Source organism: Passer domesticus, chromosome 3 (genome assembly GCF_036417665.1).
Source record: "Passer domesticus isolate bPasDom1 chromosome 3, bPasDom1.hap1, whole genome shotgun sequence".
NCBI lineage: Eukaryota > Metazoa > Chordata > Aves > Passeriformes > Passeridae > Passer > Passer domesticus.
In genome coordinates this window covers 66,939,308-66,963,737 of record NC_087476.1, presented here as the reverse complement: position 1 = coordinate 66,963,737, position 24,430 = coordinate 66,939,308, and the positions used below count along the sequence as shown (strand labels likewise).

The window sequence follows — 24,430 nt, the reverse complement described above, 5'->3', positions numbered from 1 at the left end:
TGCACCACCCAAACAACTCAGAGCCTGCCCTAGAAGCTGTGCTCCCCTCCAGGCTCTCTGTTCAGCCCTGGGGTCCCCTGGCACCAGGCTCCCCTCAGCCCACTCCTCAGCCCCACAGCCGACAAGGCTCCCACTGAGGGCACAGCACTGGTGGCCTGGGAAGGCTGGAGCAACAAATGATACCATTTGCTGTCAGGGCTAAAAATAGTATCTGGAGAGTGAATAAAGGAAAGAGTGGTTATTGCACTCATCTTCTCTCAGTGTTCTCAGCAATGCTCTTTCTGTCCTCAAAGCTAAGATTTAGTTTGTAGACTAGCACTGAGAGAAGCTGGCCAAAAGACTTCCTTTCTCAACAACCACCACACAAAGGGACAAGACTTTTCTAAGCACTTTGTTACTGCACTTTTTGCTGGAGCACAAATTGAACAGAGAGAAGGAGGTGGGAAGCAGAGGCAGGAAAACAAAAAGAATTATGCTGAGAGAAAGTGGTAAAGAAAACACTGATGACTGACCCTTCTTTAGGATGGGCATGTAGGATACACCCTGTGTAATGCATCTTATTGACTAGTAATGAGAAATAATGAAAGACCCAAACCAGGTATAAAATCTCTTCTAATTGACCTTTAAATTGTACACAACTATAAGCCTATGAAGCACAAGACTAAAGGCGTGTCAGTGAAGTCTCTTGGTACTCTGAGATGGCTTGCGTAACTCAAAACAGGTTTAATTAGTCAGGAGTAATTTACTGACTGACCCTCTGAAATTCATGTTGAACCACTTACAGTAGTAATGTCAATCTACTTTAAAATATCTAAGAAGGCTCACCTGATCTCAGGATTTAAGTACTCTGGGCTTGTCATACACACTGTCTTCTCTACTTTATCTTTTCTATAGATGGAGGCATATTAAAAAAAACAAACAAACAAAACAACAACTCTGCAGCACGCAGCCTAACCCTCCTCACTGTTGTGTCTCTGGCAGCAAGACTGATTTGATTAAGATCAAATAGCTGCAAGGGGCAGTACTCCCACTTGCCTGGCCCCTCCCTGCCGACCGAGGTCATTGCCTCTGTGCAAGGATGACTACATCACTTAGAAGTGGGTCCTCAACAGCCACACTTTTCAGCCTTGCAGTGCAGGTAACAGAACCTAGATTGCAAATTGTGGTGGTCCCAGAGCTTGCTTCCTGAGCCATTATGTCATCCCTTCTGTGGAGGCAGCAGCTTTCATCAGAGGAGCGTGATGCATGGCTGTGGCAGTCTTCCCCTCAGCCTTTAATCTGAGACACAGAGCCTTTGATTTCAAGAAAGTGAGATAAGGAAAGAAAGAGCTTGCAAAATCACATGACTCCGAGAGCTTTAAAAACAAATGGACATGAGACAATCAAAACAAATCCATGGCAGTTTACGATAGCTACCATCTTCTGTGGTCCTGCAACTGGAGTATTTATGCATTTTCAGACATTCACAACATGCTATTTTCACAAGACATTCAATGAATATGACATGCTAAAATTATTCCCTGCTCTTCTCTCAAGTGGAATCACCCCCTACTTCTAGATAGGACAGATTCCTCTATTTTAATGAAGCCAGGGTCCTGCAGAACTAAATCCCAGGAGTATTTTACAAAAATCAGCTGCAACAAGCATATAGGAGTTTTACAAAAAGCAGCAAATCAGATCTTAAAAGGGTTTTGAAGCCCAGCTATGAGTGCAGCATTTTGTGTTACAACTGCACTACAAAATAACAAATTATTGGAAATTTGGCATGTTAGAATACAGTTTTTGTTTGCAGTTTTATCTGTAGTTGCCTAAATGATAACTCCAGCATCTACAAAAGACTGCTGTCTAAAAGTATGTTGTGCTGGACCTCTCTACAGCTATTGGAAGAAACAAATCTGGTCAATTTTCTGAAGTGTTTGTGACATTTCACAAGAGCTCTGACCCGGTGCATTTCAGAAACCTTGAAAAAATGGTCACTGTGCACCTTCAGGGCTGCACTAGGCAGCAGGGCAGCAATCCTGATATGATTCCCCAGTGCGTTGCAGTATGAAGCTCCCTGTGGCTGTTCTGTAAATCTCTGAAGAGGAGATGGAAACAATTGACACATATGTGGTCAATCTAGTCTTGCCAAGTCATGGCAGATGCACTGTGCATATGATGAGCCTGTCTTCCTATCACTCCATCAGCTACACGTGGGTGTAAAGTTAATATGAGTTCCCCACATACACAAACCAGGCAGGCCCAACCAACTTGGAGAGCACTGGCCTGTATTCAAGAGAGATGGACTTTCTTGTAGAGGAATACTCCTAGCTGCAGGTTAAGGTGGCCACAGAGAAGCTCATCTTTCTCCTTTCTTTACTGAGGGTCTAGGGAGATGCCTTCACTAGAACAAATTCTCTCTGTGAAAAGCATGAATCTCAAACACAAACCTCTGAGTCACTAAGGCAATAGATTACACACTCTCTGTTCCGAAGTGGTGTGTGCCATCTCACCCCAATGTCACAAATGTTTCAACAAAGCATTTAACAGGGAAAAATTGAAATATGCATCAAAATAAACTGGAAAAGCTAACATGCCCTATCATAACCAGACTATCACAACTGTTGTCACCTGCACCAAAGGCATTTATTCCAGAAGATCAACAACCTTGAGCACTTTGATATCAATTTTAAACTATATGCAAGGTTGCCTTGGAAAGGGGATCATGCTCCAGAGTAAATGGACAGCAAACTTCATGAGTTCCTGATAAATGGCCTGAGGGAAATGGCTTCCTGCTCAGAGACCTGGCAATTAACTCTGCGTGCATGAACAAAACACATGAGGTTTCTCAACTTCACTAACAACACCCTGCCCAGTAGATCAAGTCCAAATAGGAACATCAAAGCCTCAGAGAAATAAATAAGCAAGCCATTGTATGCAGAGAGGCTTCAGGGAAAGGGAGAAATAAAAATTCCAGCTAGCTCCTGCAGGTGACCTGCCAAAGCCCTAAAACTCTTAACTCAAGCACATTACAATGGAACACCTATTACCAGTGATTGCATCTCCTTTCAGCCCTCTCCCTCTTCCTGGCTGGTCGAGGTCATCAAATTGAAACACGCAAAGTCTCACATCACAGTCTTTAACTGGAAATGCAGCTCTTAGTGGTTGTAGGCTTCATCCCATCACCTTATCAAGATTCATCTTAAAGCAATTTTCTCTCATTGTCCTTGCTACATTTTTTTTCAAAGTCCTTCTAAAATACAATTTCTTTTACCTCTCCCCTTAAGAACTGTTTAAGTAGTATTATTATTTCTGGTACCATTGTCCTTTGGAATAGGGATCACCTGTATCAGCCGAAGTGGCCAGCAGCTGCTCTCCAACAGAAAGCAGACATGCCAGCAGCTGCTTCAGAAAATGCTCTCTGGTGTGGGATAGAATGGGGACCCACACACCTGACCTATCAGTTGATCTGACAAACAGGCTATCACTGTCCCAGAGCCTCCTAGAATGTACACACAAACTGTGAGAGAGGACAAGATCCATCCTGCATCCATGATCCATCCATATATATTCCAAAAGGGTCACGTTTCAGCACCTCCCAGTTTGGCAACCAGAGAAAATAAAATGTTTCTGATTTTAGAAGTGATGCAGACAGTACTTATCCAACAGCTTTAAAATGGATGGTATTTAGATCACATACTATATGCTGTATGGTCAGAAATCATTATCTATCCTTTTAGAGGTTTAGCTGTCAGCTACCATCTTACTGCCAGCTTTATTACCAGAGTAGCACATCCCAGTGAGAGCGGCACATAATATGTCCAACAGAAACCAGATGGAGTTAAGTCTGTTTAATTCTATCAGTAGAAAGCAGTTAGGAACAACAAATTGCTTTATTCTGATAGAAGTCTGAACTCTGCACATTACACCAAATCTATCATTCCCCTAGATATCAGTATTCTACTAGATTAAAAAATTAGAAGGTGGGAGAGACATATGCCCAGCAGAATTATTCCTGTAGGCTTAATATTTTGGGTTAGCACCATACTCAGTAGACACAGAAGTACTGTGAAGCCTGTCAGGATTCATTTAAAATACAGTAGCTGTGACTTTACATGACAAATCATATAAGGAAAAGAAATCTAAACACAGCAAGCATCACAGCCCTCCTGGAAGGATATCTTTTGACTCACAAGGAGAAAGGAAAGGTTTACATCCTTCCCTTCCTGCTCCACAGAGGCCTCTCATATCCTGCCCAGTTTCCCTGTCTGTCACGGAGCACAGCATCACATTTCTTGACTGCAAGGTGGTAGCAGTGGCCCAGACAGTGGAGGGGCTCTGGGAGCTGGAGCATGACTGGTGATGAACACATATCCCAAGGGAAACAACAGCCACGATCCTGCTTAGGTACACATCAAGCCACTCCAGAAGTGCCGCAGATCAGGACTTTGGAATTCTGCTTCCCACAATGTCAAGCACTGTCTGGAGATTTTCCAGAAATTACTAAGACTCTTGTTCTTTGTGTACTTCTGCCTTCTCCACCTAAACTCAGCATCCCCTCCTCTCTACCTGCACAGCAAATCCAGTTTTGATGGGTTGTTTTTTCTTGTCAGCATTGAAATAGTTAGCATTCACTTTTTCCTTAGCTTTCTGCAGCAGTTTTTACAAAATGTTTTCTAAACCTTAATTATTTTTTCAGAAAGGAGTTCAGCATCCTTTGAGATACCTAGGGGTAGTCTCTGCACTGTCATTCACAGGAGGTTGCTCTACAAGTTGAATTGTTTTCATAAGCAGCTGCTAGAAGGGATGCATACAAATCTTTTCTCTAAGAGACTTAAAGACCATAGAGACAGTAGTATTTAGCTCAGTGTCCTTTGGCTGCTCTTCTCCCAGATAATTTTAGAACTGTGGAAGTGAAAAAGGTGAAAAGCTAACCTCAAAACTGGGAGTAGAACTTCAGCCTGTCCTTTTTCCAAGTGTGGTGTCCTTCGAGTCCTTTGTTGAAACTCTCAGTAAATTACTAATGAGAAGGAGTCTAATGATCTCATCCTAAAGCACATCATAAAAGCAGCATAAGGTACAACTAAGTAGTGCGTGGTAACTGTTTCAGAGATGCTTAGTGCTGATGTATCACTCCAAGTTAGCTGTGGTAAAATGAGAGATGACCAATCTCACAGAGTGACACCTATATTACTGCTCACTTTGTGACCAGCACAAATTTTTAAAATGAAAATGTATGCACCTCAGACATGACACTTATTGCATCTCCTTTTGAAAGGGAAACAAACATTTTTAAAAGTAGTACTTCCTGGAAAAATAAACCCAAAAGTTTTCACTAATTTCAGTTTAATTAATTGTATATTTGGAAAAGCAACCAAGCATGAAATGTAAATGTAGATCTTTAAAAAAAAATCTTATCTGCCTGTTATGGAGATAAAACTTTACAGAGTTGCCCTTACAAAAATATTATTACAAAAAAGTACTTGTGACCCAAACATGTCAACTGTAGACAGTTGGAAGAAAACAAAAGAGGAAGAATTGCTTAGCTTCTCATTCAGAACAGATTGCTTCCATCCAAATGTCACCTCCTCCACACTTCACCTAACACCCATTCCCCAATTTACCAATTAAATGCTGGCATTAAACATAACAGAACAAAAATTTTTACTCAAATGTTTCCCTGGAAGTTAATACTCTCCTCCTCCTCTCACCTCCATCTGAACCAGCAGAAAACAGACCCTACCAAGGCCTGATTTTCAGCCCCCCAAGGATTCAGAACTGAGCTTAGGCTTTAGGTTTTAAAGCCTATGTTGTAAGTGACATAACTATATTAGCAGCAAAGGAGTAGGTGGGCCAAATGGGTTAATGCAGAAGCTGACCAAAGAAACCTGCCTGGTGCTTTCAGCTAGGCACAGGTGACCAGATGTGACCATCTGATGTTTGCTTGTGTATCATGTCGGCCTGAGGTCAATTCTCCCTACTGCAGCCCCTGGATAACAATGTACTGGCTTCAGCCTCTTCTTTCAGATCAGTTTCTGTTGGGGTAATTCCTGCTCCTTTCCCAGAATTTCTCCTTTTCCTTCTATCTCTAGAAACAGCTCTTGTCAGCTCTCTTCCTTCACTTTCCAAACAGCTGTCCTATCTTTCCTTTTAGATGCTTTCTGCCCATTCTCCAAAGCACCACATCTGACTAAAACAGGGGTGTCCTGCCTATGTCAGAGCTGCACCCCTGACTGACCTGTGTGCCATGCAGCAAGCCCACACATGTACATAGAGAGAGAGTTTATGGAAAAATAAATGGCAGTTGACCAGCAAGCAGAAAAGCAGCTGTGTTGCAATTTCTGTAGTAATGATTAGAGTTCAAAATCACCGATGTCAGGGACCTGAACATTACACTTGAATTTAAATATAATGAAATTTTAAAAGTAAGACAATTGAAGCTGAAGCACTCCAAAAGGCTAAGTCATTAAGGTGCACATAGGTCTTCATCTTCATCCTTTCATTGAAAAATAAGCCCTGGAATTTACATTTCCATTATTTAAAAAACAGCAGCAAATTGAAATTGTTACATCACTGGCTGCAGGTGCTAGGATGTTAAATAAATCATGAAGCCAGTGATGAAATCTGGAGCATTCACAAGACTGAAAATGTAGTTAAGATAAGTATTCATTTCAGCTGTGGCTGTAAACACAGGCATGAGCTTGATTCACAGAGTCTGTGCTCCTCTAGAGAAGCACTCTTATTCTTCACTGCCCAGCAAGCTGTACCATCAATCACTCTGGACTCTCAAATCAGAGTTTCAAATTGTCATGGAAAAGTACAATAAAACCTGCTTTGCACTCTCTAACGAAAATTATGAAAGAAATGGAGAATCATATCCAATCTGTAGGTTTCATTTTCCCTATATTGTTAATGGCATGTTTCACTTCATAAAACTTCATTAAATACTAGAGAAAAGAGAGAAACATCTCTATACAAGCAGGCCCACACTGCACTTCATGTCCATAAATTCATTGAAGGGGCACGAGACACTTATTACTTCTGCAACACAGCAAGAAGGGGGAGTAATTCCAAGGAGCAGCTGCTTCCAGTTAGGGTAGCTCAGCTGGAAAGGAGAGGTTCCTGTCAAAGTAATTAAAATTAGAAGAAGCCATCTATCTGAGACTTCAGCTTTTAAGCACTGGCCAACCCCCTCCCAAAATGTAATTAAAAAAAAAAAAGACAAGTGAAAACAGGCTTAAGCATTGCTGAAAACATACCTCCAAGCTATTCTCTCAATAAATATTTTGGGAAGTTCACGAACAGAAGGATTATTGTGACTGTGGTGGTGTGAGTGGGAGGAATTTACCCTCCACAATTCAACCAACTGCATCAATGATGATAAAACAGCCCTTGAGGGCAGTGAGCTTACTGCACTGGCTCCATGTTGATGAAGTTTTACGGGAAAGTCTTTTTGTTTAAGTATATGCAGAGTAGGCTGGTAGCTCTAATTTTCAGGAAATAAAAGAATTTTCATTTGCAAGGATTTAATAATTAGGCAATTCTGTTTTACAAGGCCAAATACGCTGCTTCAGTACAATGTGTATCCTGTAGCAACATATGACTAACAAAAAGTAATTCAGACTTGGGTTTCTGAAAATTACTAATACACTTGATCCCAGAAGTGCATCACACGTTCCTTTTGACTTCTGTGGGAAGATGTTATTTGTGAGAATACATTTAAACAAACAACTGTTCCTTGGCTAGATGAAGGTTAAAGGGACTGGAAAGGATGCAGCAATTATCTGAAAGCATGAAGGGTGTGTAAACACCAAGGGGAAAGTCAGATTGCAGAAGAAAGCTCAAAAGGGTGTAACTCAGGGCAATGAGATAAATGTATGTGTTTTTAAGCCCTGAAATACCGGCTCATAAAACAATGACATTATTTGTGTACAGAAACTGATCATTTTGGTCACTGTTGTGCATCACTGAGGACAGAATATGTGAAGGGAATTAAAAGGAATGAAAAAAAGTAGCTATATTACTGAGGGGACTGTAAGAGTAGTAACCCTGTGTCTTAGGGACAAGCCAAGTGACCTTATGGATTCACTCTGTATTTGCTGTCCCTACTGCTGAGGAGGCAGCAGCAGGGATGGGTGGTGAGCCCACAAGGCTTTGGGCTAGATACCATCCATGACTTAATTTCACATGACTTGCAGCTTCGTGAATTATTTTGGGTGATTTTAATGGATGATTCTAAGGGGTATGCTATCTGAGCAATTGCCTAGAAGTCCGAAAAGCTTATGTGACCCTTAGGTTTCCCATGGTAACACAAGGCATTTAGGGAATACATAAGCACACAGTCAAAAAGACAATTTTCATTACTCATCAAATTTCAGGGGTTTATATAGAAATCTAAAGCTCCCTAATATAAATTATTATTGTATATTTTTGTTTATTATATTTGTATATGTGAACTGCATATGCAGACAGATCTAAGTAAAGATTGCCTTTTGATTTGTCAAAAAGGCAAATTCCTTACCTCCTAAAAGCATTCTTTAAGTGTCGTGATACCTTTTTAACTCCTAGCATTTTCCAAATACATACTAACAGATATGGACTTCTTATGAATAGAAAGGAAATATTATCCTCTTGGATAGTAACTTTAATCAATTTTCAGTGTACAAAACATGATTTAAACATATGCTTTCTATTGCCTGTACTTGCCTAGCTAGTATTATGTTTATGTCTGCAACAGAAAATTATTCAAATGACCCCCCAACATGCACAACATTATCCTGATCTGTAAACAGATTCCAGCAAGGGAGAAACGGGTTTGAAATAATTTAGCACCCATTTCTCAAAGTGTGTATGTACACAGGTAACAGAGGTTAAATAGCTGGATTCTTTTATATGGATGCATAAGAAAGGATTATAAAAGGCTTCAGGTATGAACAGAAAATTCAGGGAGGTGTCAAAAGGCTAAACAGTATTAGAGTACTTAGTAAGCCTGGTGGTTTCAAATAAGCTTAACCTGCTCATTTTCATCCAAGAATGCCCAGGCTCGGCTTCAAGATACAGGCATTTTGGCAGTAATAATGACTGCTGTCTCCATCTCTTGTTCTCACTCCTGTGCCACGGTAATTACAAATGAGGGCTCATGAAGAACAGAGTTCAAGAAGGCTAAGGGAGGGCAAGCACAGGACTGGAAAGACACACAAATGAGTTATATAATGTTTCTTTTTCTACCCTATTATCCTGTAAGAGTTTTAAACAGCCAAATGGATTTGACAAGAATTAATTTTGTCAAATCAATCTAATTTCCTACTTTGGAGGATAATTGGTAGTGGATAAGAAGTAGCAGCAGCTGGAATACATATTGAATTTAATAAGGTTTCTACCTTATACAACACAGCTGATACCATTATAAGGTGATATACAACTGCTTGAAAGAAACACTCAGAGATTAGTTTTCAGTGGTTGGCACCAAAGGGAAAAAAGATATTGAGTGAGGTTTTGCAGGGATCTGTTTTTCAATATTTTAATTAACAGGCTGGCCAGTAGAATACAGAACATGCTCATTAAATTTACAGATGACAGACAGCTCAGAGTGCTTGAAAATAGCTCCCAAACATGCATTAAAATAGTCATCTTGTTACCAAAGAGCAACAGAATACCCAGTACAGCCAGTAGGATACAGAACCACCTGCAAAACAGCAATCTCTGTGTACTGCTCACCAAGCTCAAGCCATCAGCTGGAGTTCTGGGTCGTGTTTTGACCCACTGTGCCCTAGATGTCAGGACTGACATGGACTAATGAGAGAAAATGTAGAAGACAGCCACATAAATGAGATGTTTACAAGCAGAGATTGAAAGAATGATAATGCTTTATCCAAGATAAAAGAAGATTGCCAGAGAATAGAATAATAATTTTCAAATATATTAAACCTTTGCTTCACTAAGAAAAACAAACTATCTACTGGGGATAGGGCAAGAACGAACAGGTTTAATTGCAGCTGGGGCAGTGTTTGGTTAAACACTAGAAAAAGCTTTCTAACTGCAAGGTTCATGAAAGTAATGGAATTGATTGCCTGGGGTCAGTGTGATACCTTCATTACTGTCTAACCTGTTCTTGAGAGCCTCCCAACATCCCATTATTTCAGTACAACGGATTCTGCTCTGGGGCTTGGAGCTGGCTACATAACCTCTTAAGATTCCTCAATTTTTTTAAAAAATAAATACTTTTTGTATTTTAATTCTTTAAACCAGACTGTGGAAGTCCTTTGCATAGCAGCCAGCACTTACTCCAAAGGAGTCTGAATGGCACTCATGCCAAAAGCCAAGACACAATGCTGCAAGTTACAATTAGAGTTCACAGGTATCAAGGATACCACAAAGAACCTTGAAATGCTTTGCATGACAGTGCCACAGAAACAACCACTGTCACCTGGAGACTTTTTATACAGGCTATTTGTAAATCCTATAATTTTGCAGCTGAACTGAAGATCTATCCCAGAGTTTGCAACCACCTGGCCTGCTTTTAATATTAACATTTGCACAAGATGTTTGAGTGGCTGTGGCAGCATGTAACTGATATGACAGTTGCCAGAGGGACAGGCTGCTGCACAAGGAAGCCAAGAATCTCAAACTCAATATGCTTCATAAGAGTAATCCTAAAAATTACAGCTGCTCATGGGCAAAGGGTTTGTTTGTTCATTTATACTCCAACTGAAATGCATTAAATACTTGTTTGGCTATTCCTATCCCTCTCGGTCATATCCAGTGACAATCACTATTAATTACAGCTACCTTTCTGAAAGTGAAATCATCATCTGCTTTCTCCAAAGAGGCAATTGCTGGGGAAACATATATATCTTTTAGGATTTAAATGCTGGAAGCACATGGCAAATGTGGTTTTCTTGTGTAAACCAGACCTGCCAGGGAAGTGTGCAACCGTCAGGTGAAGTTACACTTGAAACAGTTATTACATGTTTTTTGTATGAGACATGCATACGTGCAAGAACTGAGCATGATGGTGGCATGTCAACATTAGCAAAAATAATTAGGACATGTTTTCTTCTTTGAGACCTTATCACCTTTTGGAAATAAGGCCTCCACCACTTCTGGAATCCCCAAACTGGACATTTGCAAAATCCCTCCATTGGGAATCTGAAGTGGGAAGGAAGCATGGAGAGATCTGTGTATTCACACATCTCCACCAGAGACAGCATTTCACAGACATCTTTGTGTTTTTTACACATACTCAATTAGGTCTGTCATTACGGGATTCCACAGACAGTGCTGCTATGTCTATTAAATACATGCACACAATAGCATCTGTGGCTATACCTAATACAATGTATGGTAGCCAAGTCAACAGCAAGTGACCAATCAGCCAAAAAGGCAAATTCAGTAACAAGAAGGTATGAATTCCCAAGAGGTTTCACAGGCCAGTTAGTGAGTTATCGCTCTCACTGTTCATCCAGCAGTGAGTTAAACAAGCTCCTGCTGAGGAAGAAAGTGCTAAAACTCCAAGGTCCTCACTTTCCACGGTAGGATGAATGGAGAGTGTAAGGTTCTGTCAATTAGACACAACAGTAAAATGGCATCCCATCTGCTCTACAAGTGTCATAGAGCTCCATGACACCTGTCTGGGGAAGAAAAAAACACCAAACACAAAAGAGCAAGAGTTTACCACAGATTTAAATACTCATGTGAAACAAAGGCCTCTTTGTGCTAGAGCTTTCTGCAGCAAAAGTACTTTGGAAAAGTTTAGAATTCTTTTTTCCAGTAGTATTTTATATCAGAATGTGAAAAAAAAGAGAAACCCTTCCCACACAGTAGCCATACCACAAAGGTCAGAGTCAGTTTTGTTACAACGTTGAAGGTGCAAAAACTATAGCTAAAGACTCCACTGACAAGAAAACACTCCCTCCCCTCAAGTACAAATTTTGAAAGAAGAATTAAGTTGACAACTTACACTTTATGCATCTCATTTCCCTTCCAGAAGGGTCTAAACACATTTGTAGTACATTCTAAGTTTGCATCTTGCAAAAGGTACAATGCCAATCATAATTCACCCGCTCATTTCCCTGGAAACAAGAGCAGTGCAAAGAAGCAGCAAGAAGTTTCCTTTCTCCTTCAATATCCAGGCAGGGTTCTCCCTGTTGCACTGAACAGACACAAATCCCAGCTCTCCCTTCCTGCAGCCTCTCAGCATTAGCCACATATGCTTGCTTTAAAATATCTGAAAACTAAAAATCTGCACAAACCGGAAAATTAGTGTTGACACGGATACCAAGTTATGACAAAGGCTTCTAAAAGAGCTTTTCCACCTCTTGGTATGACTATCTTCTCTGTTAAAAACTGAACTCAATATAAAATCATCAGTGGTTGGACTTTATAGGTGAAAATAGCTGAAAATTACCTTGACAGCTGTAAAAGGGAGTTTCCTCTTTTCAAAGCAACTTGCCCAAACTGCTACTATGCCAGCCACCCAGAGTCAAGATATTATAATCCTTGCAGTAATGATGAGTGACAGTGTTACCAAAATTAGAGTTACCAAAGTCAGAGAAACATATGAAGCAAAATGGGAGCTTTTGTCTACACATAAGGTTCTGCAAAGTCTAGAAATAAATAGTGCAGAAATAAATACAGAAGTAGGAGAGTAGGACTAGTGGGAGCAGGTGTTGGAACCCTAGTTACTGAGAATTCTAGATTTTCTGTGGGGACAGGCACTGACCTCCAAGAAAACACTGCAAATTTTTTGTGACAAATGTGTGCCCAAATGGATCTCCTATGTTGCTTGACTTTCTAAGATGTTTCAGTACCTCTTCTAGTATTAATATGCATTGAGTGTTTATTACAGAAGCATCACCTAAAAGAACAAGGTCTGTCATACTCTACAAAACATTGCTTACAGATTAAAAGCACTTTCACTCTACATCCGAGTCAGAAACAGAAGGTGAAGGTGCAAAAAGTTAAAATTATCTGCTGTGAGAAACACAGCAAATAAGTAATTGAGCCAAAAAGAAAATCAGGCTTTTCCAAAGTTGTGGTCCAGGGCACTGCCAGCTGGACCACACTGTCTGTACTCCTTGTGCTGTAATCAGGCACCAGTACAGGCTGCACATCACATGCTCCATGACTCTAGGAAAGTACAGATATTTTAGGAAATGATCTGTTTTGCTGTGCAACATTTATACAATGAAGCATAATAGAAATAAACCTGCTAAAAAATTACAGCAACAACAGGAGACAATAAGCAGCTGAAAGGAGTCACTCTTGTAAATGGCAAGGGGAAATGCTCTGTAAGAAAGTCCCAAATCATGAAAAGAGATAGAAGCACTTGCTGGAAAGTAGTAATTCTGTACTATACAGTGCACACAAAAATTCAGATTTTCATAAGAAATGAAATATCAAATATTTTTGAAATCTTTTTGCAAGGAAACTTGATTAATTAGAACTAACAGTATTATAGTTGGGAGAATTTTTTCAGCACCATGATCATTGTGGAGGATAGCATAGCTAACATAAATAGTTATATTTCAATTGTATTTTCCATGTAAAATTATATTCATTATAATTATAGAAGTAGTGGATACTACATCATAGGGACCCATGGTCATAATTTATTAACACTGTACTGAAGAAGAATCATAGAGAATTTAACTACAACTTCACTAAGCTAAGTTTATATGATTTACAGCGATATCTCTTCATTTCAGGCACTCGTATCTTTCTGGATTTCATGTTCCTCCATAACGAAAACTATATGGCAATATGGTAAAAGTGGGGAATGAGAAACAAGACATTTAGAATAATCTAGATCCTGAAAGCCTTTCCAGATCACCATCAGTGGAATAAAATGACTGCTTTTGAAACCTCTGTTGCTATTAAATAGATAGCAGATGCTTCCTCTTGTTTACCAGCAGTAATGCAGGTAACAAATACTGTGAATTCACCATTAATTCCTAACAGATTGTATTTGAAGCTGTGGTTTTCCGCTTGTGGTTCATGGACTTCTGAGACCTTACTAAGTATCTTAATGAAGTCCTTATAAAGTCATTAGGAAAATTTCTTAAGTTTTTAATTGTCTTAAATTCACCACACTGATTTGCATCTGTGCCTAAACATCTACAGGAATACAGAGAAGTTGCAAATCACTTTTGCTGTTGAGAGTTTGAAACTAGAAAATTTACAGTGTCAGATTCATAGTTAAACATGCAGGGAATGCCATTTAACAATAAGTTCTAACCGTAGCCACAGCTAATCCATGGAAAGTGTTGCAAGCAAAAAGTACGTGGGATAATTGCTTATTCTGGGTCAGTTTAGTAAACAGTTCTCATGGAAAGTCCAAGGAGTCAAGTGACTAAGCAGCACAGAGGCCCTCAAATACATGTACACAGCACTAAACTGCACTGTCCTTAAAAGTAAGGAGGAAGGAGCAATCAAGTGGTGGAGGTGGCCACAATATTTTTAAGATATCACAAGACTTTTCTCCCAGGTTTTTAAAAGAACTATTTATAAGTTTTTAGCCCTTGGTTAGGATCTTTATTTTCTTCCCTGGCTGTTGTTTAGTCTTCAATTTATCAGGAGCCCAGCCTCTGTGGGAAGTGCTTCAGCTTCTCTCCAGGTGCCTCAGTGACCTCCTGCCATCCAGATTTCTGGTCTCTTTCAGGAAGGACAGAAAGCTTCTCTTACTTCAAAAAATGGAACAGAAAATGCATAAAAAACAAACCCACTGTTTCCTAGGGCAAGTGAGACAAATTTGGACAAGAATTAGGCTAAGCAAGAAGGTGCAGGGGTTGCCTCATCATCAGTTCCTTAAGTACAACACCAGGCAGAGAGAGACCCACATTGACCTGTGGGCACATGGGCATGATGGGGCTGCATGCACAGGCTGGGCAGAGGACACTGCCAAGAATGCTTTGACTTCTTTGATCATGGAATAATGGCTCCATGACAGATTCCCTGCTATTCTGCTGTTATCCATCTAGTGAAGAAGGACAGAAAACAACAAAGTTAACTAAATTCTCCCATCTCAACTAAAACAATGCAGACTAACAGTCAAAACCCAGGGGAGTGACAGAAAAAGAAAAAAAAAAAAGAGCACCAGCTATGAAGAAGGGAAAAGAGATAGTGGAGTTAACGGTAAGGTTACAAAAGGGACAAGAACAAATAGCAAGCTTTGGCTATTATATTAAAAGCCCATGTGCTAATAAAGTAGCCATGAAGAATAAACAAACTGGATGTGTTATTGCTAAAAAAAGATTTAACTGGCCCAAGAGAAACTTTCTTGGAATTCACACACCTGAAGTACTAATGTAGCAAATGTACAGTTTATTTGGGAACGGTAAGCAGGGGAGAGGCCTGCAGCTGTATTTCAGAGGTAACCTAAACTCATCCCAAACTCAAAAAGACAGAACAGAAAGCCAAGTTAGTTTGAGGGCATTAAAAAGGGAGGAAAAAGCCAAAGGTTCTGATACTATTCAACACCTACTTCAGATAACTACATCAGGTATAAAGCAGGCTGAGTAAAGATTTTTTCTGATTAGTACCACACAGCAGAACCTGCTGGTAAGCAGAAAGACTTAACTACCCAAATGCTGCTGAAACACAAACACCACAGGGCACTAAGCATATCTTTGATATGTGAGAGGAACTGGTCATGAGAGATGTGGTTTGGGTGTGAAACAGGTAGAGATCCAGAGTCCTCTCACTCCCAGGGAGGTCACCAGAGTGGCCTGGGTTGATGCTGGCTCACCAGCTCCTTGCAGGGCTGTCCCACACCACCTCTGCCCTCCAGCTGCCATTGCCATGGACAGCAAAATCCTCCTCCACACAGGTCAGGAGAGGTCAGTAGCACAGATCCAGGCACAACTGTGCAGAGAACAGAGAAAAGGCAAGTAAACGTTTATCTCTAGGGGCCAAAAGTAGGTTTCATAGGGGCCCCACCAACCTTTCAGTCCAACCTAAATTCACAGGAAAAAGTGTGAAAAGAAAGATACATACTATTTTGTAAAGATTTTGAGGTCACTTGCCTTTGTGAGCAACTTTGTAAATTAACGTCAAATGGAGTTAACTTTTGTTCAATAATACAGCTTACAAATAAGAAGGAAACAAATAAGATATAGCTCCATTTTAAAATGGTTTTCAATGCTGTTTCACAGGCATATTCACAAAGGACCTACATGAAACTCTGCAGGACAGGGAAACCACATCAAAAAGTACTTGCCAGTAGTTCCTTATCAAACTGGAAAGCTGCATCAGGACATTTGCACACTATTCAATATTCTTACAAGCACACTTGTTTATGAACTGTTCATATTTTGAGCCTTGTGACCAAGCCATCCATTTTGAGGCTCTTCTGGGGCCTCAGTGACCATCCTCTCCAGATCACACTGCCCAGCAGAAATCTGCAAAAAGTGTCTGAGCCTGCAGAGGACAGCAGAAAGCACTAAAAACCTTGAGCAAGAGAGGACCATGTCTATTGATGACAATGATGCAACCTGATTTCTGAGTTTTCAGAAAGCTAGAAGGAGTTGCAGGAATAACAGAGAGCAGATTAGATACACAGATGGATATGAAAATTGGAGAAATGGACTAAGACAAAGGGGAAGCAGTATGCAAAAAGGACATATTGTTGTAAAATACTTGGGAAGGAATAAGTTAGGAGGATGAGCAGGGGATGGGAGACAGCTGGCCCTGCGGCAGCTCTCACTAAAGGATCTGCAGGCTTCAGGCTGAGCATGAGTCAACTTCTTTCCTGCTGTCATAGAAAACCAACCATTATATAAAGATTTATTAACAGATGGCACATAAAATAAATCTTTTGCTCTCCTCAGCATTGCAAGACCTCCATCATCTGGGCTATGAGACTCATTGCTGATACTACACTTCAAAGATATCTCAAGCAGTTATGAAGAGTCCAGAGGAGAACACCTTAAATAACCTAGGGGCCTAGTTATTAGGTCTACAAAACATGTCCTTCTAAAAAAAACAATTGCCTGGGAGTTACCACTAGCTCAGTTAGATGATTTTCAACCTGACATTTCCTTGCCCTTCTACATGAAGTTATATAGGCTTTTTTTTAAATGGAAATGGAGAGGAAAGCAGGGATTTTTAGTCCTCTTGATTTTACAGCGCATGAAAATACTAAAACCAAATCCACTGCGCATAAAAAGGAACAAAAAATTATATTGGGTGAGAATAGCTTACAGGAGAATTCTCATTAATCAGGAAGCCTAGTCTAAACTTGAGGAGCTGAGATCAACAATACTACCTATAAGAGGAAGAAAATTGAAAGCATTAAAGATGTTCTTCATATTTTATGAAGAACCATAGAATAAGATACATGTCCTTTAATATTTTTATTATTTTATCGTAAAATAGACAAAATGCACTTAAGAGGTCCTCCTTCCATACTGATACCTTCATACAAAATATTTCAAGATGTGTACTTCAAATTCATTTAAACCAAATGTATAGCACCACTACAATATATTTTTATTGACTTTGTCTACTTTCTCCTTTCAGAGGAATACACATTTAGCTTCAGTCCTCTTTTATTTAAAATTCTTATGTAACAGGATATGTGAGATGATCAGCTTGTGGAAATCCACTTATTTAGTTGGAACAGGGGTCGCGGCAGGAACTTTAAAAATAATTTAGTTCAGGCCAACACATAATTTGAGGAATTAAGAATCTTAAGATCAATTTTATACCATCTATTATAAAGTATATACTGTAATGTATTTTAAAGTACACTTTAGACTTTCAAAATTTTTAGAATTCATTTTGCTGAAGTATAATCTGATGGTTTTTTTTAAGTTTCTAAGTTACAACTGGCTTATACAAAAGGCACTGCCATTAAAATAGTGACAATTTCAATGCCAGCATAGAACCATATTACTATAAGCTTTCACACACAGAAAGTTTGTAAGTCATGTAAAAGTTCCAACAGAAAACCAAACGTTTGCTGATTTTAACTCCCTAAAGGCCTTTGGTTTGACACCTAATTTAATTCCAGAGACTGAGAAGGGAATTCTGTTGTATTGTGCTCTGGGATCTTAAAGCTCAGCATGTTGCTAACATCCGTGCATCACTGGAAACACTGGATGCCCCCAGGCACGGTTTTTCACATCTTGACTGCATTTTCTCAACTGAATTACCCCCACCCATTTGGCAGACAAAAGGCTCAGAGGTATGCTCTGATTCAAAGGTTTTACTTTGTAAGGGAAAGTCGCTCTTAATTGAGATTTCATTTCTTGTGCCATCCCTGGGGAGTACTAACAGCTTCAGCCACCCAATGAATCATTGAAGCTTTTTTATGTTCTCCCACACGGGTGCCCTGAACAGAAAATTAGATCTAAACCAAGTGAACACATAGGAGCAACATTCAGTTTCTCTTGCCTCTAAACCAATGTCAATAGGTGACTAATTAGGAGACGTAGCAAACAGAAAAGAATCTGAATTCAAGCTAAATTCAAGGAAGTGTTCACTAGTATTTAAAGCAAGGAGAGAAAACAATACCCTGCATGACTGACTTTCCGTCCACATCCTACTTCTCAAAATTTGTATTTATCACTCTTGCCTTTCCATTTAAACATTCCTCATGTTCATATTTATCCAAAAATTTTATTCGAAGGCATAAATTAAAAGTATAAACCAACACCTAAATCTTACCTGTAATGATAATTGACTATCTAATTTAATTTCTTACCTTTTGTGATAGGAAGACAGGAAGCAGCAGAGCTGTAATGCCTCTAATTCTCAGGGGAAACCAGTTTGAAAGTAATATTCAAAGCCAGGAACTACTAAATTCAGCTATAATTAACTATATAATAGATTTCTAAAAAGCATCAATGTAGTCCATAGTTTGAAGATACAATATAGAAATATATGAATATGGAGTGATCTCAGTGACTTACCATCTGACACTGATGAACAGGAACTCTCTTGACAGGGATTATTAATTTTTTTTCTTCTTTACAGCCTAGACTATTCTCCAAAGCATCTGTGCCACTCACTTCTCCATCAACTTCCAGACACAGAAAAGGCAAAAAACCCCATCAGCCATCAAAGCAGCACTTCATACTCCAGATGAGTCCCATTTCTGAGGAAGAGCCATGTGTCCTTAAAATGCCAGGTAACCACTCCTTAAAATACAAAGTATATTGACAGGTACATACAGAGGCTCACAGGAGCTGAGCCAAAGGCCCTCCTGGCTCCCCAGCACTACATTTCAAACAAAGGCAGAGCTACCCAGCTGCAGTTGTCTGGCTGCAGCCCCCCCTTTGAAAACACCTTCTTCCTTTCCTGCTAGACATGTGTCACTTCCACCACCACGTGCTGGCTGTGGCTAACACTGACTGCCAGAGCAGCAGGGTGGCAGGGCTGTGCCTGGAACACACGGGTTCTCCAGCAGCACCCCGAGGGTACCCCTCACACAGACACTGCAGCCTTGGCCCAGCCCAGGCTGGTCCCTTCACAGCTTCCCCTCCAGACTGGACCAACCCGAGTTCTGCCCGTTATGAAAACGTCTGATAAGGATCGTACCACCAATTTGTTGTGGCCCTCTGAATCTTATCTAGGACTAAAACCAGCAGAAGTATTGTAGCTGCACAAATGAAAGTGAGCTTGGAATGCAGAAAGCAAGCAAGTGTGTTGAAAACTGTGTGACTTATTCCTACGTACACATATACAGAAAAAATTCTCTTTGGCATATGCCCAGAGACTCATGAAAGATTTTAAATGTTAGGCCTTCAGCAATATCCCTGCATATAATTTTCTAAAATACCTTTTTAGCTCTATTTGGAAGCAAATTTAAAAAAACCAACATACTCTATCAAAGACATATCACTACAAGTTCAAAAGGGTAAAAATGATTCTGAGACGGAGTGTCATACATAAAGTCCCACCACACTATTTTAAGTAAGTGATGCTCTCCAACTTCATCCTTTCATGTTAAAAATGTCTTGATGTCCTTCTCAAAGAGCAAAAATGGCATTGCTGTTTTGAAGTACCAGAAGAGGCGGAAAACCACTTTCTACAGATGATGGTGACTGTGACAATTTTAAATAATTGCCCCACACCCCATTACTTGCAGAGGCTCACCTTTCTAACTCAGCAATTCCTGCATTTGCAGAGCAAAGCTGTGCTCTAGCAGCAGCTCTTTCCAGCTGCTATAGGTAACCTTTTCATCTGCAGCTACTAAATTGGGCCATTCTGGAGGGTCTGGTTCTGCTACACTCCTACAAGGACAAAGAGGGCCTGACCTCAAGATTGCAGGGACAAACAGCACAGGCTACAACTGCACAACATCCCAACCCCACAACCATCCCCGCTGCTGCGGGAAGAGGAACGAAGGCTGAGACTAGGTGAGATGCAGACTACAAACAGCTGCCATCCTCACAGTCCAGGCCAGGGATTTACATCCACATTTACGTTCAGTGGCAATGGCCTGCTGGCCAAAGTGAGCAGGAGCAGCCTAAGCCCATCCAAGCACAATGCCAACCGCCCATGGGAGGCAAGAGGCAGAAGCACCAGGGAAAGGACAGCATGTGGGATGAGGGTGCAGGAGGGTTGGGGGCTGAGCCCAACAGCTGAGGGTCCCTGTCAGAAACAAAATGGGAAGGAAGCAGGAAACAAGCTGTTGCATCTTAGGGCTTCTTTTCAAGTCTTGAGAATCTCCTGTTTTTATTAAAAGGAAAGGAAACCCCCTTGTATACTCCTGCTGGTATCAGAGAAAGAGATTAAAGTGAACTAACTTTAAATTCTTCCATATGCCTCCAGAGGGTTTAAAATATAGAAAGTAAATCTGAAGATTTTACCAATCTATTTTTAACCTCATGATTCAGTCTGATTCAAATGTTTGTATATAGTCACAAAGGGCCTAAATCCTTCTTAACAAGACTTCCATATGCTTGTATGTTTGTGAACTTTATAAATGTTTAATAACAAATATCCAATTAAAAATGAGTGTGCATTCACAAACCTGGTACAACTACCCCACACTAGGAAATCTATAGCATAAAAGGGACAAAAAGAACATTATGTGCTGCACTCTGTCTTATTTGTACGGCAGTGTCAGACAGAAGCAATTTTCAGTTTTCATGTTGATCAATTTCCCCACTGAAAGCAAAGCTTTACAACCTCTGCTGAACAGCCACAACACCAAAAAGAAAAGGCTTAAGCTTTCAAATTTTAAATATGAGTAGGAGTAAGCCAGTGAACTACTGGCTGACTCTCCCACCTTATATTCATTGAAAATAACAAATACATAATGAGAAATTCCTGAGAAAATTGTATTGCCATTAGTCTTGTGCAGTACATTGCTGAGGACAGTCTCATTGCATATGTTGCCTCCACTGTGCATCAGACAATAAAGACAGAGGGAGAAAGGGATTGGACTCCTTCCAGTGCCACACAAGAAGTTCCTGCAGCTTACCATGGCGTCCCCATGTCACCAATTCTATGTGTATCCCATGTCCTCCCAGTGTGGACTTCTCTAACACCTCCAGGTGTCACAGCATAAGCCACAGCACACGTTGCAGTTGAGACAGCCACCATACACAGAGTATCATCATACAACTTGAGACAACTTCACCTTACCCCTTCAGAAGGCTTCAAGCATCAGCCCACACACAGGAACATCCCACCACTCCAGAAGGCTGCAAACAGTGACCTTTCTTGGTCCTTAGCCCAACCTTTTATACCCCACCATTAATGCACTGTACCTGTGTGCCCTTTGCTCCCGTTGGTGGTTGCTCAGTGTCCCTGGGCACTCCAGGTCTCACTGCCTTGAGTGCTGCTCACCTGCTGCTCACAGCTGTGGCCCACTGGGGATGAGGCTGGGCTGCAGCCCCACTCCCAATCACCACAAACTGTGTCCCTACATCCAGGTACCTGGGTCTGTGAGCATAAAGCATTAACTCATGTGTGACCCTTTTCCTCCTGTTCTGCCTCCCACCCCTTGACACTCACTGGTTGCCGCAGTCTGCTCTAGATAAATTATTTGTGTGTTTTGTGTGTTCCCTTATGTTCCCCTCCACATCTCCTGACCAGGACATTTTAATGCTCTCGTGTAGCAGAATGTGTGTCTGCACCCATTTGCCCCTCTTGCTGGATGCCTTTGTGAGCTTGCCTCATTTTATCATGTTCCTCAGTCAAAGACTTTTTAATTGCACCTGACTTGCCTACCAGAATGCTTCATGCCTCCTCCTCCTCCTCCTCTCAGGAACCCTTTTCTCCTTGCTGCTTCTCCACTCCATTTTCCCACCTCCTGCTGCAAGAGGGAGGCAAGAGGCATTCCTGGGCATCCAGGCACTGACTTCACAAACTGTATCAAGAGACTAAGTGGGGAAGATGTTTGCTGGTTGCCATTAATGGATATGACTCTCAATCATTTATTCAGTTATCTGCCAATAAAGTTAATTTGTTATCTATTACCTGTCAATTATGGAGAGGTATGCTGTGGTTCCCCTTAATTCCTCCACTGTCAGTTTGTTTGCTTCAGGCCAAATCTCCCAATTATTTAAGACTATGCACTGAGTTTGTTATGCAATGTTTATGCCTTTAAACAAAATCTAGGCATTGTTTATGTATTTAAACATAAACATAAATGCATTAAATGTTAAATGCATTTAAACAATCCTGCAATGTTTAAATGCTATAGATGTGTAAACAGAAATGGTCTAGTGGAAGAAGAGACCTTCCAGGATGTCCACTTAAATTGAGGTTTACACAGTCTTGAAAAGTGGAATAAGGATTTATGCTGTGTGTCCCCCTTATGCAGGGCTTCCCTGAAGCCATAACCCCCCATCCAAGGGAATGCTCCAGAAGACTTGGCCAGGTGAGGAGGTTACCATGCCGATAACACAAAATTCTTACCCCTTGGCAGGGAGTTTGTGTACTTTCAGGTGTGTGTAACTCCATATTCTTTTGATGTACCTCTGTGAAACATCCCCACCCTTGATACTACAGCAAGCCCAAGGATTGCTTTTCAGGCATAGCCAGCCTCTGTTACAGTAAGGCAGAAAAGGTTGTCTCCAAAACCCATCTTGGCTTTTTTGTGTCCAGAATACAGTATGGATTTCCAGCCCAAATGACCAGAAAGGGCTCCAAATTCATCTGATGCAAATTTTTGAGGCTTTACTGAGTTAGGGTTGCAACAAACTGCTGTCTCAAATTCCTGACAGCTTCATGCACTTTTCCAGAAACCTTCTGGCCATAGGCTCCTGCCAGAAGCCATTGCCTGGCAGGGACAGTCAGGGCAGAATCCAGCCTGGCAGCCTGCCACAGACAGGGCTGCCTGCTCAGAGTGCCCAGGAGCAGCAGTGTGCATCCCTGCTGCATCCCACCCAACATCCTGCTGCCTAAACCTCACCTAGGGCTGAAAAGGAGGGCATTAATACACAGATGCATGACTGTGAGCAGCATCAGCCAGCTAAGGAAAACTGTACATTGAGTGATCAATGAATTAGTCTTGGTAAATGACTGGTTATGGATTCCTGGTTATTGGTCTGCATAGCAGTCCTGGGTGAATAAATCACAGCAGCATGACAGACTTTAATGCCTGACTGCTTTAAGAATACAGCTGGGTTCAGGGACCTGGTTTCAAAATCTTTCCAATTTGTAGTGCCAACAGAATCTTAAGAATATCCTATAGGCAAGCACAAGCCCCAGGCTGTCTCATTTGTATTATTCCTTGTTCTGCTTTCTCTTTCTTTTAAAATAAGGAATAATACAAAGAATGACAACTCAAATTCCGAGTCATGCTGTCAGGAAGAATAATAGACCTATTCTGCACAAAAATGCCTGTATTGTTGGTTTGTTTACTTCATCTGTTGCATGGCCATGCTGCTGTCAGAGCTCTGGAGACAAAGCCCCAGCTCTGAGCCTGTTTCTGGGTGCTGGGTAGGGAGGGCTTTTCCCTCTGCTGCTTTTACCAGGGTGGCAGCAGCAGTGCACCCCACCCATCCCATAAGCAACACTGAGGGTGGGAGCTCAGTGAGATAAATTGGAGACATCCAGGCTTCCCATTAAATCCGGCCCTACTACTAAGATCCAGTATTTCAATGGCACATGGGGATTTATAGGCAAAAAGCCTATTAAGCATGCAAGGGAGTTAGGCATGGCTAGTACAGCTCTGCACATCTGTGAAGAGGGTTTAAAGCTCAGTGTCTTTCACTGGAAGGGCGTCTCCAGAACTACACTCTGCTTCATGTCACCCTAGTAATGACTAATACACTGTTGGAACATCTCTGTTAGATTGATGACAAGGAGGGGGTTTTAGAGAGTCCCAATTCAAATAAATAACTGGACCAAAATAGTCTGTTCCCATACAGCCATACCAACCACAATCTGCTAGAAACTTTCGCGAGAAAAAAATAGAGAATAACAGGACTACATGAAATCTAAACAAGGAACAAAGTAAGAAAACAAAGGCAAAGGGTAAAGGAAGGAGTAG

General features: G+C 40.9%; 1 protein-coding gene across 2 annotated transcripts in view; it reads right to left on the bottom strand.

The window, feature by feature from the left end:
* The window catches only part of SASH1 (SAM and SH3 domain containing 1), a 143,490-nt gene extending 121,838 nt beyond the window's left edge, over positions 1-21,652 (bottom strand). Inside the window, exons 1-2 of one of the 2 annotated variants that reach the window (XM_064413663.1) lie at positions 21,574-21,652; positions 18,891-19,118 (exon numbers count right to left, since the gene is read on the bottom strand). In XM_064413663.1, the coding sequence (XP_064269733.1) occupies positions 18,891-18,893 (3 nt within the window). In that variant the 5' untranslated portion in view covers positions 18,894-19,118; positions 21,574-21,652. The remainder of the gene's footprint in view (positions 1-18,890; positions 19,119-21,573) is intronic. The other variant, XM_064413664.1, reaches the window with a different exon arrangement.
* Positions 21,653-24,430: the final 2,778 nt, after the last annotated feature.